The 18,258-nt window shown below is 32.9% G+C and overlaps 1 protein-coding gene across 3 annotated transcripts in view; it reads right to left on the bottom strand.

Annotated features, from left to right (window-relative positions):
* Positions 1–5,592: 5,592 nt before the first annotated feature.
* The window catches only part of LOC134228562 (sodium- and chloride-dependent glycine transporter 1-like), a 24,270-nt gene continuing 11,604 nt past the window's right edge, over positions 5,593–18,258 (bottom strand). For 2 of the 3 annotated variants that reach the window (XM_062710223.1, XM_062710221.1), the window contains exons 2-16: positions 14,373–14,486; positions 13,544–13,748; positions 12,508–12,642; positions 12,201–12,344; positions 11,847–12,003; positions 11,299–11,431; positions 10,852–10,986; positions 10,626–10,729; positions 10,337–10,461; positions 10,001–10,113; positions 8,526–8,654; positions 8,186–8,285; positions 7,271–7,380; positions 6,986–7,159; positions 5,593–6,873 (exon numbers count right to left, since the gene is read on the bottom strand). In XM_062710223.1, coding sequence (XP_062566207.1) covers positions 6,721–6,873; positions 6,986–7,159; positions 7,271–7,380; positions 8,186–8,285; positions 8,526–8,654; positions 10,001–10,113; positions 10,337–10,461; positions 10,626–10,729; positions 10,852–10,986; positions 11,299–11,431; positions 11,847–12,003; positions 12,201–12,344; positions 12,508–12,642; positions 13,544–13,748; positions 14,373–14,453 — 1,998 coding nt within the window. In that variant the 5' untranslated portion in view covers positions 14,454–14,486 and the 3' untranslated portion in view covers positions 5,593–6,720. Of the gene's footprint in view, positions 6,874–6,985; positions 7,160–7,270; positions 7,381–8,185; positions 8,286–8,525; positions 8,655–10,000; positions 10,114–10,336; positions 10,462–10,625; positions 10,730–10,851; positions 10,987–11,298; positions 11,432–11,846; positions 12,004–12,200; positions 12,345–12,507; positions 12,643–13,543; positions 13,749–14,372; positions 14,487–15,477; positions 15,759–18,258 lie in introns of those variants that run through there. The other variant, XM_062710222.1, reaches the window with a different exon arrangement.

The following is an 18,258-nucleotide window of genomic DNA, read 5'->3' as shown; positions in this document are numbered from 1 at the left end:
TCATTTTCTGATATCAGAAAATCGATTTTTTGATATCAGAAAATGATTTCTTGATATCAGAAATTCGAATTTTTGATATCAGAAAATGACTTATATTTTTTGATATCAAGAATTCGAATTTTTGATATCAAAAATTAGATTTTTTGATATCATAAAATCCCGAAGATTTTTTGATATCAGAAAATGATTTCTTGATGTCAGAAATTCGAATTCTTGATATCAAAGAATGATTTTCTGATATCAAAAATTCGAATTTTTGATATCAAAAAATCTTGTTTATTTTCTGATATCAAAAAATATATTTTCTGATATCAGAAAATGATTTTTTGATATCAAAAAATCGAATTTCTGATATCACAAAATGATTTTTTGATATCAGAAAATACATTAAAAATATTAAAACGGCGTTTATCATGATAAGAAAACTCTTGAAGAACTAAGAGCATCAGATCTTACTTTAGGCTATTCACTTCATGATGCAAACACTGATCGAGTTCCAAGCATCTTAGGTTGATCATACTTAGGCTTAGTTAAGTAGTAAATGTACTGCATATTCTTCCATCTCTTACGTTTAAGATACTGATAGAAATATATAATCCTGCATTTAGATAATAAGCATTTTGGTTCATAAAGCAGTGTAAGTTATTTGTCTACATCTCTAAGGAATACTTTACTAATTAAAAGTACTTCAGTGTAAAAAGTCCACGTGACTTAGAGGGAACGTTTATATTTTGTTTTTCTGTTTGTCTGCCCACCAGACTGTCTTTCTGTTTTAGAGTTTATGCTTTTGTGAAACTAGCATTTGGTTCACTTTTGTTGTTTTTTTTTTATTTCACGCGTACTTCTTACCTGAGGGTTATTTCCGCCCCTTGTTATTTTCGCCCTCTACACTTGCTTACAAATTTGGCCCGTTTTAAATTCGCCCAATCCCAGTTCTGTTTAAGAATTCATACCGTGTTCTTTGATTTCGTCCCGTTTTAAATTCGCCAACTTAATTGTGAAAAGGGCGAAAGGGGCGAAAATTCTCCTGTATACAGAATTAGACAGGGATTATATTTTGGTGATCAGAAAAATAACAAAATGCCAAGTGCCTTTGACAGTTCTATCAGGACCTTGACCCGAAATCGATTTTACAAGATTTGCAGATTAAACAAGACGTGTTTGAGAAACACTAATGCCCCTGTATGGCAGCTTATGGCGAGGGTTGACTTTTCTCAAATGCATGACAAACTCCAAAGGTCAAGGTAAAAAGGTCAAAGGTGTTGGTACCCAAAGGTCGATCTTGTTTCAAGGAATACACCTGTGAATTATGGAAGTACTAGTTCTAATTTTTCAAAAGTTATGACCAAGGTTAATGTTTTAAAATGGGGAACTCTAAGCTCATGGTCAAAATGTCCAAAAATATTTATACCCACTGAAAGGTCTTGTTACAATAAATACACATGTGAAATATGAAAGCCCTAGCTCCAAATGTTCAAAAGTTATATGGTCACGGTTAAAGTGTGGTATTTTCTTTTTTGAAAGTGGGTCAAACTTTAAGGTCAAGAGGTCAAATATAAGGAATACACATGTGAAATACAAAAGCCATAGCACCACCCACTCAAAATTATTTAAGGACAAGGTTAAAGTTTTTGCGAACAAACAAACAGACGGACGTACAGACAGGACAAAACTATATATCCCCGAAACTTTAAGGGGGCATAAAAATGCATACTCTGTGTATATCTGTAACTTTCTAAGAGAGAAATTTGGAACTTCATTTTTCACCCAAAGATTATATATGACCTTGACCCAAGTAACTTATATAATGTTCAATGTCACTGTAAAAAAATGATTAATGCCTCCCTCTCTTGGTCACATCTGTGAATAAAAAAAGAGCCTTTACGAATAGAACAAGATGTGTTTGTGAAATGCTGATGACAACATAACGAAGGTTTATCTTTTTCAAATGCAAATCAAATACTCAGTATGTCGGTACCAAAAATAAGGCTTCTCAAAGAAATACAAATGTGAAGCATTAGCATCAACTGCTCAAAAGTTATGGCCAAGGTTAAAGTTCTTAAAGGCAGGCCAAACTCCAGGATCAAGGTCAAAAATTGGTGGTTTTTGGAGATATATCTTGTTTAAAGGATTACATATGTGAAGTATGAAAGCCCTAGCCCTAACCGTTCGAAAGTTATGGCCAAGGTTAAAGTTTTTTTTAAAAATAGGTCGATCTCCAAGGTCAAGGTCAACTTTGGTGGTACCCAAAGAAAGGCCTTGTCACAAGGAATGAACCTGAAAAATATGAAAGCCATAGCACACACAGTCAAAAGTTATGGGCAAGGTTAAAGTTTTAAGGACAGACAGACAGACAGACGGACGGACAGGGCAAAACTATATAAACCCGAATCCTCGAATACGGGGGCCTAAAAAATCCACATCACCTGAAAATATTACGTGACTTTGATTTGAGGTCATTTGGGTAAGTTCGAGATTTTCTTTAAGATTTTTTTAGTCTGTAATATTACAAAAAATATTTGATGCAACAATTTTAAAGTAGATGGGTATCATTTTCTGAATTTAATCAGATTATTTGGTGTGATCATGTCTATGGATTATAGTTTGTGAAATTCAAACGCAATGCCTCCATTGAATACATGTGCTTTTGCCTCAAATTCATGTAGCATGGAATAAAAGGGTAAACAGTGTACTTTATGAGGTTTTTCATTTCACGAGGGCAGTTTTCATGTTTATTAAAACTAGAACGCTTAGAATTCTTTCAGAATGCTTTTCATTATAATGCACAAATTTTCTCAGCACAGATCATAATTTTATTTATCGGAATAACCAAAGCTATTACATTTCAAATCTAGATGTTATACTTTTATTTTTAAAATAAAGGTTTAATAAAGCACAAGAGCTCTCCAGAGATTTCCGGTTGTTTTAAAATGAGCAGCTATATTATAACATTTAGTGTTTCCAATGTAATAAAATGGCATTTACTATGATGTCATCTCTCACTTGTACACTATGCAAGTCATTGTCTTGAATGTGCGAATATAGAAAAAATGACAACTTTGGAAAGAAAATGCATATAGTACCAGATTTCCACCTTATACTTGGTAACTAAGACCATTACATGAGGTGGACCAATTATTATGCAACACCAGCAGAATAATTAAAGCTAACCGTTGTCTGCATACATCCATGCTGATTTTCTAGTTTACATAAATAACAATCATCACAAAGAATTATTTAGATATTTTATTTGTGAAGTATTAAACAATCTACATATCAATTTTGTGCTTTTTGAAGTTTCAATACACACACAAAGCTAATATTGTTAATGACAAAAAAATTACACTCTTATTTCATTTGCATCTCTAAAGGTAAAATGCCTTTTTTGATATAAGAAAGAACATTTCAAAATAAAATCAGATCTATTTGTATATTTTTTTAAGTCACAAAAAAATTTTGTTTAAAATACTGTCAATGTATAAAATTCATTCAATTGCAAACTCTGGGAAGTAGGGTAAACGTCAAGATAGATTTCTTTCATGTAACAATGGGATACAACAAAAATCAGAGAGAACTAAAACCACCACCATTATTTACAAGTAACACCAAATTCATGAGGTTCATCCTCCAACATTATGCTGAACAAGTTTAACAATCTTCAAGTATTTAGCAATGAAAAATGCAAAAGTAGGTACATATGAGAATAAACTAAACGTATGAGAAGACCCCTTTTATTACAAGCCTGGAATCAAGATATAACTTACCCAATTCATTTTATTTTCAAAAATAAAAATTGGTTTAAGTAAATTTAAAACAAAATGCATGTAGATAATTTTAACAAAACAGAAGAGAAACAGGTATAGTTTTACCAAACAATATTCTGATATGAAGGGTCTTTAATGAATGAGGTAAATGTGATTTAGTTATAAATAATGACTAGGCTGGCTACTGAACAACCAAAACAATGCCTCTAACAGAAAATTAGCACTTCTACAACAAGAGGTTTTTCTTCATTCAACAACTTTAGCAGAAACAAAAGCATACTTAAACTTTTATCGAATATGACACACAACTTAGCACTTGTATAATTATGAAGCACTGAAAATAAAAGTCAGTATTTACAACACATTCATGTCACCTTTGGTCTTGTCTTGTGGTAAAGAAAGACTTTGAAGTTAGCTTTATTTTTGGAATATTTAGCATGCCAAAGAGCAGAGTTAGCCAAATGTCAAATTAAGGCTAATACTGTTAGAAAACTGACCAAAATCATATCAAAAAGTTCAAGGTCAATATCAGAAGTATAAACACTGGCAAAGACTAAAATAACAAATATGATCATTAGAAATGGGGGTCTTGAAATAAAATTATCATCATGATACATTTTCAAAATATGTTCATCATTAAAAATCTTCTGTCATATCCTTAAGATACGGAACAACATTATGCGAAGGTCAAATAAAAACTTGTGTCTGAAAAGTGCATAGATTTTTAAAATTAAGGATTTTTTTTTTTAATTTCTAGAAAAAGAATTAATACAGCGATTGCTTGATTACTTACTCTCTACATATGTCAAATCTAATATATACAAATACTTATTTTAGAAAGGATATATCCATGAAAAAACTGAGGATGACTTGAAAATGTAGATTACAATGTACCCTGGATAATAAATAGCAATCAACTGGAAATTTTTTTCATTCCTCAAACACACACTCAGGAATTTTAAGGAATGTTTACAAGAAATAATTGTATGTCACAGCTCCTCTTTGGAAAAACATTATAGATAAAAATAAAAAGATATCTGTTTGACACTGAGCTGTTATTTTGCAACAACAACAAAAAATCCACTTTTATTGTAAAATCAAATAAGGAAAAAAGAAATATACAGAGACCTTATCATATAAAAAGATATTCAAATGACTTGCTCTATCAAAATGAACATTAAATTCTGAGGACTACACAACAATTAGGATGTTTCAATAGCTTTCACCATGCCATTCTACAGAAGTTAAACTAACAACTGCACATGTATCAATGTATTAAATATTCATGAATTAAATAAACCTTTGAAATTAAATGATGGAAATGAACATTGAATTTAGCAGAAAAATGTTTTGTAGATGGAGAGTTATTCTCATTGTTTATATTTAAAATTTCATATTTTCAGTCTACACTTTTTAAAACATACAGAAACTACTTTCTACCCAAGATAAGTTATTGGTAGACTTTAAGTGTTTGATTACTTTTTTCAGGTGAAATACGTACAACTTAAATGCATTTGCAAAACTTAAGCAATAAATGCATAATCCAAGTATATACATATGAGATTCTATCACCTAAAATCATTACAGTGAAATTAAATAAACATTTTGTATGAAATTGTTCACAATGCTTCAGTTATCAAATATGAGAAGGGCATGAATATCTTACCATATTTACACAACTCAATCTCCCTTGGAATTGTTCTTTAAAAGATGTTTATCACTTCATTGTACATACATACAGCACTTAAAAGTTTTCCTCATATTTTTTTTTTAATAAAGAAACAAAAACTAAAAATTAAAATGCAATTCAATCTTTGTAAAAAAAAAAAAAAAAAAAAAAAAAAAAAAAACTGTGCAGAAAAATAATTTGATTGGATTGAATGTCCCCCCAACCCTTCCCAAAAAATTACACACATAAAAAAGCACTTGAAAATTTGGCACCACATACCTAAAGCAACTAAGAGCAGAAAATAAAACTATTAATGCAGACTTTTCAATGAAAATATTACATCATAATATGCATGAGTAATATCTAAGAACACAGCAAAACTTTAAACCCAAAAATATAGTAGCACTCAATTCGCGGCACAAATAAATACATTTGATCGAATGGAATCCAATATTTTATTGGTCTTATTTTTTTTTAACTTTTTCAAATGATATATGCACATGTATATGTTAATACAAAAAAATCCTCTAACAAACAGAGCACAAATTAAAATAAAATCAAACCATAATTCCATAGACAATGAAAAATAATATGTCATAGATTCTTAACAGTTTCTTTACAATGCCTTCTCTCAGCAGCAGTGACTGACAATTCTGTGTACTCAGTAAAGATCATAAAAAGCTGCCAAAATAATGCATGTTCATTGAACAGTGATTATGAATTTGATTAAAAAAAAAGATTGGGTGCAAAGGCTGAAAATAATTCTAAAATTTATCTGCAAACAGTATAAATTGTACACTTAATCCCACAATGAACACAAATACAGTCATGTTTTAATAGATACAAAATAAATAAAAATTTGTACCTCAATAATAATCAAAGCATCACAGAAAACCAAATTAAGTTTTCTAGCTCTTTCACAGAGATCTAGTCTGAAAATTCATTCTTAACAAGAAAAAGTATTCCTAACAATTTCTGGTAACTAATACCATTAACAAAGTATGCATCAACTAATTAAAAGCCAAAACAATGTAAAAAATATTTTTTAAAAGCAAAAATTGTAAAATCATTTTAAAAACTGGATTTTAAAATAAAGCACTAAATAAGATGTTCAACAATGAATCACAGGTAACATTTAAAAGAAGAAAACAGTCAAATAATCCACTGATAGTTAGCAAAATAATACACCAAAATCTTGCATTGAAATACACTCTCACTTCTGAGGTTGAGCAAAGACTTTTTTCCAATCTTCTTACAGAATTTTCTAACCAATTGTAATGAAGAGATTTACACTTTTGGATCATTAGGGTCATAGTTTGGTATAACGGTATTGAAGTTAGGATTGGAAATAATCCCCTCATCTGGCTCATTGATGTCAAAGGTCGGCACTTTGTGTGCTGGTCCCCAGGCAGGGGTCGGCTTTAACAGCAGCCTCACTCTCTGAAAGTGAATGGGTTAACAATATAAGATAGAGTAGAAGCATATAAGTAATAAAGATTCTTTTACGTGAATACAAATTTAAATGGCTTGAAATTAGACATCAGGGAATTACCTCCAAAATAGACTTATCCTTGGGTGCCTTAAGAATTTTGCTAATTGCAATGGTTGAGATGAAGATGATAGGCATTAATGAGAGAACCCATCCAATACCATTAGACCACATTGGGTATATATAATCTCCAAACTCCAAAGGCTTGTACTGGATCAAGTTGAACAGAAATACAAACTGAAATATTTAATTGAAAATCATGTAATAATCTTTCGAAAGATGCATTAATAATAACATTGCATCTATCACTGGAACTTCTGAATTTACATTTCAAAATATTTAACTTACTCCTAGAGTCATGGGTGACAGGAATTTCCAGAAGAGTTTAAAGAATCTTTGAAAATGTGGTCCCCGAACTCCAATCATCATCTCTATATCTTGAATGAATCTGTCTCCACCTTATCAAAACAGTAAAGAGAATTAAACACTATCCTGGTAAAATATATATATATTAGTTCTAAGAACAAGGTACGGTTTCAATACAAATATTGCCCCGTGATTTTCTTTTATGAAACTGATGTAAAAAATGAAAACTCATGCTTTCTGAATCAAAGAAATTCCATGCAGAGAAATCATATAAATTATTTTTCTCACATGCATTTCTAAATGCTAATGGTGACATCATAAACATGTGCATTTTCCCGTATTTTCATAAAAAGTTGCAGAAGGCACCAATTTCAATGGAATTTTTCTTCAGATAATATTGTCCACAGGCATCGCCCACAAAGATTTTGATATATGTGATTTTTTATTGAATTTTGCACAACATATCCAAATATAAAAGTAGGCAATGGCTGTGGACACTATTTTCTGAAGGAAAATTACCCTTGAAACAGATCATTATGAGGCATTTCTGTTTAGAATAGAGAAATGCATCAAGTTAATGACGTCATATACCTGGAATGGTACCCCCTTATACCATATTCTTTCCTATCTATCACAGTCATTATAACTCAATTATTATTTGAGCAAATTTCAAAACTTTTTGAAAACGTTAATTTTTTAGGGCACAATAAAGCTAAAACCGTAACTTCTTCTTTTCTAAAACAAGCTAACATCATTATTAACAAGTTTAAATAAGAAAATAAATTAAGAGATCCACAAATGGTAAATGCTATATCTATCATGAATTCCTCCCTTGTCAACACCCATCCCAAACTCTTTTTATTATCTTTATTTAACAGTCATTTCCCTTAAACTTACCATAAATCCATCCAATTATTATACTCTCCAGTGCTGCCATTAAGAAGACTGACCAACTAGACACGTAGTTGTCCATCAGTTGTAGAATGTACATCCCTCCCTGCCAAAAATAATTAAAATAATCTAACTCAAATTCCAGTTCATTTATGTTGCAAGAGTTACCTCTCTTTCCATTCTATTCATATACCTTAATGTAGTCTGTCAGTAAAATTACAATATATTTTCTGTTGTAAATGGTAACTATATATAAATTCAATTTCCCGCGCTTGCGCAGGTGTTTATCTAGTACCTTAAATACAAACAATTTCACCTCATGATCTTTGGCATGTTTTACACTTACGTTACAAGTTACAGACAGGCCGCCCAGGAATCCAATGCAGCACACCACAGCTACCACGTAAGTTTTCTTGGCTCTCAGTTGTGGGAAGGTATCTTGTACAGCAGTCATCATTGTCTCCAGCAAGGCAAACTGTAAATGACATACACATTGTATTTATTTTAATATTTTAAGTTGTAGATTACCCTTATTAAACTAAAAGAAATATTTAACTAGAACTGTCCAATCGGGACAAAATACACCCCGCTGGGTTTTTCAGAAGTAATTTTTGTCAAGATATGTATCAAACACGAATTATAAAATTTTTCTTCCAGTGACCTTGAACTTCCCCAAATGACCTTGGGTCAAGGTCATGACACACCCTTGGGTCATGGGCAATCTTTGAGTGTGAACCTACCAAGTTTATCAATAAGAAAGATAGGACCGGACACGAATTATTAAATTTTTCTTCCAGTGACCTTGAACTTCCCCACATGACCTTGGGTCAAGGTCATGACACACCCTTGGGTCATGGGTAATCTTTGTATGAAATGAAAACCTACCAAGTTTATCCTTCAAATAAAGACATAACCGCACGAATTATTAAATTTTTCTACCAGTGACCTTGAACTTCCCCAAATGACCTTGGGTCAAGGTCATGACACACCCTTGGGTCATAATCTTTATATGAAATGAAAACCTACCAAGTTTATCCATAAGAAAGATATAGACAGAACTGCAATTTTTCTTCCAGTAACCTTGTCCCCAAATGACCTTGGGTCAAGGTCATGACACACCCTTGGGTCATGGGCAATCTTTGTGTGAAATGAGAACCTACCAAGCTTATCCATAAAAGATATGTGTCAAACATGAATTTTGAAATTTTTCTCCCAGTGACCTTGAACTTCCCCAAATGACCTTGGGTCAAGGTCATGACACACCCTTGGGTCATGGGCAATCTACTGTGAAATGAGAACCTACCAAGTTTATCCATAAGCCAAAGATATGGACCGGACACAGAAATTGAAATTTTTGTATCAGTGACCTTGAACTTCCCCAAATGACCTTGTGTTACAAGGTCATGACACACCCTTAGGTTATGAGCAATCTTTTGTGGAGTAGTAGATTCTAATGTCCCTCTGTAAGAAAGATATGGACCGGACACGATTTTCCAGACGGAAATTTGACAAGGTGATTCCTATATACCCCCCCAAACTTCGTTTGCGGGGGGTATAATTACTGTAAATATATTATATTTAGCGTGTACGATATTTGGCGGAAATTGGATTTTGAACTAGTTAGCGTGGATTTGATTTAGCGCATATCTTAATGTTCTTCTTTATAGGTGTATGTGCGAGGTACTTAGCGTTGTACTTGAATTAGCGGTGATTGCTTTCCGCCAAAAGCGCTAAAAAGAATACACAGCCAAATGTAATACGTTTACAGTATGTCATAACAGAATTGCTTTTCTACTGATAAGATTGTAGGAAGCATCTCACCTCACTTCCCATACCCAGAGTGATCATCATGATGAAGAACAGTATAGACCACAATGGTGAGATAGGTAACCTGGTGACGACATCAGGGTAGACGATGAATGCCAGTCCAGCACCTACAACACCAAGATTCATTCTGGTAAAATGGAACTTACTTAGTTAAACTAAGAAAGTATTGTTTTAAACTCTATAAAATTCCAAACAATTTAGTTGGTTTGAAAACTATCTTCTTTTTCACACTACAGAACTACATATATCATGAGTGATGTTTATTAGTAAATGTCAATCTTAAGTACCTGGTAACTTTACACAGTTAAATAGGACTGCAATTAGTCCTACCTTGATCTACAACTTTGTCAATTGGCATCTGAAGCTCATGGGCCAGGTAGCCAATAATGGAAAAGATGACAAAGCCAGCAAATATACTGGTGCAGATGTTTCCAATGCCAACAATCAGGGAATCCCTGTCAACAGAAATTGAATACATGTATCACTGCACTCAGAGATGTGTCACAAGGAACACAACATAATTAAACATAACCATCTTAAAAGGCTATTTTCCTCAAACAAATGAAACAGCAAAAAAAAACATGAGTTGAATACTTGGACTATTTTATGTACAACTTACTTGAAGCAGTTGTTGTGAAACTGATTGTAACTGGACAGTGTTATAAGTCCACCCCAGGCAGGACTGAGGGCAAAGAAGATCTGAGCTGCAGCATCTGACCATACCTTACATAAGAACAAAGCAATGATGGGAAATTAAAAGACCAAGACTTTCAACAATGAAAAAGTTTGAAAGCGTAATTAGTGTTCCATGAATAATAATAATTGTATATTCAGTAAGATTTTACCTTGGCCTCCCCCAGTTTGTCAAATCTCGGTGTAAGGTAGTAGACGATGCCATCAGCGGCTCCGGGTAATGTAACTCCACGGAAAAACAGAATAAACAGCACAACATAGGGGAACAGGGCAGTGAAATATACAACCTGTCAACAGAAAGAAGTAACTTTAAAAATGAGCGTCAGTGGGTCAAAAATCATAGTAACTAAGAAAGATCTTGTAAAAGGTGTCAGATGCATAATAGCTATTTTTCTCATTAAAAATAAATAATCCTCAATGATAAATTTTTGAAAAAACCAGATTTCAAGATTACGGTGAAAAAAAATTAGTGCATTTGAAGAGGTCTTTTCATAGGTAATACACATAACTAATATTAAAGTTATACCTCTTCTCATTTATAAATTTATGACCACTAAATGTTCAAACAAACAAGTTTGAAAGAAGGGACATATACGTACCTTTCCAGTAGATTTGACACCTTTGCTGAGGGCTCCAAAAGTCATTAACCAAGCACAAAGCAAGCACAGGGTGATTTTCCACTGTGGAACTCCAATGTCCTCGATACCACCAGACTGAGATAGGACACCGCGCCTGAAAGCATATTAAACATTAACATTCTGTACTCAAATGACACTCTAAGAATATTTCGGCATAGAACTATTAAATATTGAATGAATCATTCCTCAATTCACTGAATACAAATTTTACTCAGGGATTACTGTATACAGGGTTATTTTCACCCCATGTTATTTTTGCCCTCTCATATTTGGAAACAAGTTTGCCCTGTTTTAAATTCGCTCAGAAAGATTTTTGTTGCAAGATATTATACTGTTTATTTCAATCTGCCAGAAAGATTTTTGTTGCAAGATATTATACTGTTTACTTTCAATCTGCCCCGTTTTAAATTCACCCACTTCTGACGAGGGCAAAAGGGGCGAAAATAAAATGTGGGGCGAAAATTTATCAGCATACAGTTTTTAATATTTACACAAACGGGGGAACTCACTCAAAGAAGTCCTGAGCAGGGGCATGCTTTGTGACGTTGCTGGCCAGAAGACTGAGATTCCGCTCCATAGCTACCGTGGCATTGTAGCAGACCTGTTTATAGTAAACTTGACCTGGAACTTCATGGCATGAATCCGCATCCTTGTAGGAATAGCAATCTGAGAATAAAGTATGTTTATAATTGTACTGAAAACAGAGAAATTGAAGAAAACACAATTCATGTGTTACTACTTCATCATTTGAGGAAGATGTTATTTACATTGTACATATAACATATAAATATTGTTAAACAACAATAACACTACATCTATGATAAATAATGTCGATGTAGATTACAGCCCCTAGATTAACCTACGTTCTGTGGCCCATTCAGGGTGACATTTTTCCCATGGCAGTTCACTTGTAAAGGATGTGAAGAGATATAGAATACACCAGCCAATGATGACTGTATAGTATAAAGAAACTATTCCAGATACACTGATCATTCCATAACCAATGCCTGTAAAGAGAGAATGTCATCTAAATGTCTCCAAATCACACCTCAAATATTGCAAACAAAAACAGTTTCAGAAATATTTTTGTACTTGGTATCATACACCATCTAGTTTATTACATACAACATCATTATGAATGACAATCTGTCAGTGTATATTCAAATTTACCATGAAACAGTGGGCAGAGTCTGTCAAAGACAACAGAGGGTCCTAGAGCAGCATACTGTCCCAGGGCCAGCTCCAGAAACATGAGAGGGATTCCTAGCAGTAGTAACATCAGCACAAAAGGAAACACAAACGCTCCTGGAAATAGAACATACATTTCAATTGTATAATTGCTGATGCCCAATACTTTAATAACTTTTTTATTTCGGACAGATAAAAGTGAACCTCCTTATCTAAAGAGGGTAAAAAAAATACCAAGCTATGCTTCATATATGCATAGTTAAATTTTTTTTTTTTAAAAATAATAAATAATAAATTTTCTGCATATATGACAAATTGTGCATTTCTTTTTTCCAATGCTATTGGGCAGCTGCATAAAATTTGGACCTTATATTTTTTTCTGAATTCTCATAGATTCTGTAGTAATTCTCCAGACGACTTTCCCACTTTTACTTTTTAATTCATCTTAATGCTTCTTAGGAGTTAATCTATCTTTACTTGTTTACCTGATTAATCCCTCAAAGGTTTAACTGATTTTTATTCGAAACCGACTTCATAATCAGGGCAAAAGTTCAACACATTATTCCTCTTGTTAACATATCTAACTCGTTTGTTATTGCCAACAACAGCTGTTATTAATAACTAAAGTAACACGCACTCAAATACTTTATATCAAAACACTTCTGGACAAGCTGGATCAAAGATTATAGACCTACTCTTTAACAGCACTTTTGAACCATATTAACAATCTGTTTACAGTAGTAATTTTCTATTATTCCTATCTGTATGATGTTTTAAAAAATGATATAATCCAGTTCCCATTGTTTCACATGCTTCTCTTGTATTCAGTATATGGAATTAATAAATTCCGAAATCTCTACCTATTTGAATGCAATGTACGGATATCCAAATTTATTTCTTATTGAAGCTGATAGATAAATGTCAAGCTATACCTACAGCTTTTCTCTCTGTTTTTTTAAGGATCATGAGTAGTACATATAGACGCTGTTGCTTTACACCACAGTGTAGTTTTAATTACCTCCTCCATTGCTGTAAGCTAGATAGGGAAACCTCCATACATTTCCCAGCCCTACAGAATACCCCAGGAGGGACATGAGGAAATCAAATCGTCCTGACCAGTTACCACGGTCCTCCAGCTCTTTGACCTCGCCCACAAGGTCATCGTCCAGTGGGGTAAGGACAGCAGTACTGGACACATCCTGGACCAACTGTTCATTAGGGTTCTACAAAACATCAAAGGTCATTTATTTAAAGAAACACCAGTATGATGCTCTAGCTGTGTCTATACATCAATGCTGCAATGTATTTTTTTAAACAATACAGCTGTACAAATTTTAAATGTGTTATGCCTGTGGGGAGAGGAATGCCATTATCATTTATCATATTTGAGGTAAAATACTTATACCTGGTTAATATCATTTGAAAAAAAAAAATCAATAATATAATAAAACTACATTCATTAAATTGGAGAATTATTCAAGTCATATTTACCTGCAAGATCAGATTCATTGTATCTATGACACTGTATGAGTATATTGTAACATAAAAAAGTCACACAACACATGATATTTCATTGTAAATTCACAAGTTCACAAAAGACTGATTTTATCATGGATTTATTCAGCTGATCATTTTATCACAGATTTACTCAGCTGACAGCTGACTTCCTTTCCTTGTGCATTACTTGATTTTTTTTATGATAGGTTCATGGTTTTTTTTTTTTTGGAATAAAGTTCAATATAGCATATTTTCTTCTCTTTAGCTCAGAAAAGGAGTCTGTATTTGGTGTGTGTGTGTGTGTGTGTGTGTGTTGGATTGGGGTGGGGTGGGGTGGGGGTAATGCTTACCACATCATCCTCCAGGTCCCTCTCAGGGTACTCCTGCTTATAATATGCCACACCCCATTTATTTTTCTTCCCTGCAGCCATCTCACTCTCATCATGATATTTTTCAGTTCCTCTCTAAAAAAAAAAAATAATAAAAAAGTAAAATTGAGGAATTTTTTCAAGAATGAGGAAATAAATAATGCTACAAATTTTAATATAGAATATTAAAACAGCCTCCTTCCTGCAATATGCTTGTGTGATATTTAATTAGTAGATCTGATATCAAACTCTTTTTCTTTTAAATTTTCTTCAAAAATGATATCAATTTTCAGTCATAGGAGCCTGAACTGGGATTCAGTTTCTTAGGTAATTTTTCTCGATTTGATTCTCTCCTTAAATTAAAACAAAAATCAAAACAAAGTCTTAAATTTAAATTTCATGACAGATCAAAAAAATATTTCACACTTTGTAGTAGTAAGTGTTCTTCAAAAATGTCCCATTGTTCAATACAAGGTTAGTATTGTTGACATTCATATAATCAAATGGGCACAGTTCCAATTAAAGGAATTTTTTTTTTACAAATCCCTAAGTTGGCCTGAATCAAGTTGGCTGGTTTAAGGTAAATCTGATGAATAACAGTTTTGGATTAAAATTTTGAAAATCCATTAATCATTGAACTAATACATGTCCAAACTAAGCTATCTTTATAGACACAATGTTCATAGATGTCATCTATTATTAATAACTTTTCTTAACCCTTAGAATTTGCCAGATCATCCAAAGGACAAGTGTATTATATTTATTCACAAAAAAAGAAGAATAAAACTTAAAACCCCTTATGCAGTTTTTTCCCCTTTATTTCAAAGTAAAGGGTTAAAGGCCAGTTGTAACAGGCCAAGGGCTGAGGTCCTCTGCTGACCTTATAACAATTTTGTCTTCTTTTTTTTTTTATTTCAAAGCGGCATTTTTGTCAATTGAAGCAGTCAATTTGCTCTTATGGAAAACACTACAAATGATATTTAAAAAAAAAAACAAAAAAAAACTGAATTACCATACTCCTTTTAAATGTTATCAATATAAATCTCCATGTGTATGTGAAATGTAAGATTTATCCCTCCTTTCTCACCTGCTCATTATTTGAGGATTCCATGAGAGGTACATTGGCTGCTATATCGGGTATACTACGATTGTTTTCATTGGGAAAGCGACTCAGACTCCCTGCTTGTATTTTACCTTCACTTTTGGATCGTTTTTCTTTAGTGTCACTCATTTTTTTTCTCACTTGTGAAATGTTAATTGTGTTGACCTCTTAATTACATTAACACAAAACACCAACTATTTCACAGCTGAAAGTCAAAACTGATCGGTAACAGCTGTTACACCTTCGAATGATGCAATCCGTTTGTTTGTTATTGTTCTTTGCACGTCAAAACATACGCAAGAGGGTTTTATCTATTGCGTTATTTTTTGAAGTTGCTAAATATAACTATCACAGCTAATATGGTTAAGAGCCAAAATTCCTTTTAATACAGCAAAGCACAATCTTGGTTTCAATATCTCCCAAGTCCAGACTATTGAGCATGTAGACACAGAAGGTGCAACCAGCATAAATATTTTGATTTAAGAATCTTGGCAAAAATTCTTAAGGATTGTCTTCTTTATAATCCAATTAGATTCTCTACTGAGTTAAGCTTATTTAATTTAAAATCACATGTAAATGAGGAACCTTTGTTATTTTTTTTAAGCTATGTCTCCTTGGAAGTCCTGGCTCAAGTCTGTTAATACAAGTCTAAATCCCAAAGTATATATGTCACCTTACAAACTGGCCCTAAATGGGCGGTCCAAAACCTCTCAGGCAGAAAATAATTCACAAGTGAGTACTAAAAAAGGTGAATGAACATACACTACAACTAGGGTCAGTTCATGCACATAACTATGAATTATATCCAGTCACAACAAAGGTGGCTAGGGTATCTGATGTACACTACAAAATTTTAGCCTGCAAGTGTGTGTGTTACATTAATCCTACATTTTAATAAATTGTACGGTGTCAAATATTTCTGTTCCAATAAAAGGCCGCAAAAACAAACATACAGGGTCAATATTTCTGCCATTTAAATGTATTGTGTTTGTGATTTTCAAGTCTTTCATTTGAAAAAATTGAGCGCCCTAAGAAGGATTAATCTGGAAGAAGTGGTCAGAAAACGGAGGCTTTATGCCGTAACATGTTACCAACACAATAGCATTCTGGCCTCAAACAAATTCCCATTCAAAGGTGGGAAAACTACCTTAAACATTTCTTGATTTCAATGCGACATCCTGTGATAACCAGATCTAACTTTTCATTCATTTATTTCTTTCCCATTAATTTCTCACATAAAAGCAGTATGTAATCTGAAAAGAAAAAAAAATCTTGACCCTGTCCATAGAATGTTCTATTAAAAAATTATAATGCAAGTTGTTTATTTGACTGCATGTTGATGCACAAGCAGCTAAGCCTGTTATTCAAAGAATCTGATTTAACTGCAAGGTTTTTAAAATTTTCGAATTGATCATGTTTTTATAATTTCTTCATCTTTTAATACTAAATAATCTATCAAATTTAAGCTTTCATATTGTCTGTCTCCGAAAAAACAAAAGTCTGACTGAAAAGGTAGAATGCAATGTGTTCAGTGTCTTCACAATAATAATGATCTGCAAAGGACTGTTTTCTAACTTCATATCAATATATGACTTCTAAGACAAATTTCCTCTTTTCCATTTCAAAATAATTTCTGTACTTATATTTTCTTTACCTACATGTACAGACTGTCATTTAACTTTTGACTGTAATATATACACAGGTAAATGACATTCAGCTGGCCTTCTTCAATCCCGGGACTAATTTATTTGAGGGGAGACAGTGAAAATTGACAGGCGAGCTGGTGAAACACCTCTGGGTGGGACAGAACCTGTCAGGACAGACAAATGAAGCTCACCACAGGAAATGTATCAAATTCTGCAACCTCCTCAAACTCTCCACATAAACATGTATACCTATCACTACTTGATTTCATTAACTTAGTAAACTTATCCCTCCCAGTTCAATACTTTTGTTCATTAATTCCCATGGTCTTGTGCTTATTCTGTTTTTTTTTTAAGGGGTTGAGGATTTGGTTTCTCTTTCCGAGTCTGTTATATCAACTGGGCATGTCAGAGCAAAAAATGCAAACTGAAAATGGTTTGAAAATTAAATAAAAACTTAAGAAGCCCCCCCCCCCCCCTCAATTGGCTATGGAATGGAACTTCTAAATTAATTCTGAACAATATGTTCATGGCTAAGGTTAAAGTTTTTCTAGATAAGAGAAACTTGAAGGTCAAGGCACAAGGTCAATATAATAATGGTACACAAAGGAAGGTCATATCACAAAGAGTAAACATGTGAATTATGAAAGCCCAGCACCAAACCTTCAGAAGTTATGGGCAAAGTTTTTTTTTCAAATGTAAATCTACCTCAAGGTCATGAGACTCAGTGTTTGTAACCAATGAATATTCAAGCTTGTAGGTCAAAGTCAAGAAACATTGGTAACCAAAGAAAAATCTTGTCCCAATGGATTGAAATGTAAAATACAGATAAGCTCTTGCACCAACCATGCAGTATTTTTCAACTTTTTCTAAAGGTAAAATTACTTTAAAATTATGTACCTGCATTTTATGATGTTAAAATATGTTTACAAAATGTGTGCTTCAAATAATTCTTTTTATAAAATAATTAAAGGAAGCTTTCTGTTCGTAAGCAGTAAATAAAAACTCTGTTTTATCCATGCCAGTACCTCTCTCATAAATGAAATTAACAAACTATTATAACATTAGCCAATTTAATGTCCCCTACGGCAATACCAAAGCGTCAAAAAGCTAAGTCTATATT

The sequence above is a fragment of the Saccostrea cucullata genome, unplaced genomic scaffold, assembly GCF_032062105.1.
Source record: "Saccostrea cucullata isolate Sc308-1 unplaced genomic scaffold, CSIRO_AGI_Scuc_v1 ctg426, whole genome shotgun sequence".
NCBI classification, from domain to species: domain Eukaryota; kingdom Metazoa; phylum Mollusca; class Bivalvia; order Ostreida; family Ostreidae; genus Saccostrea; species Saccostrea cuccullata.
The sequence above is the reverse complement of the archived record's forward strand: the minus strand, read 5'-3'. Positions and strand labels throughout refer to the sequence as shown.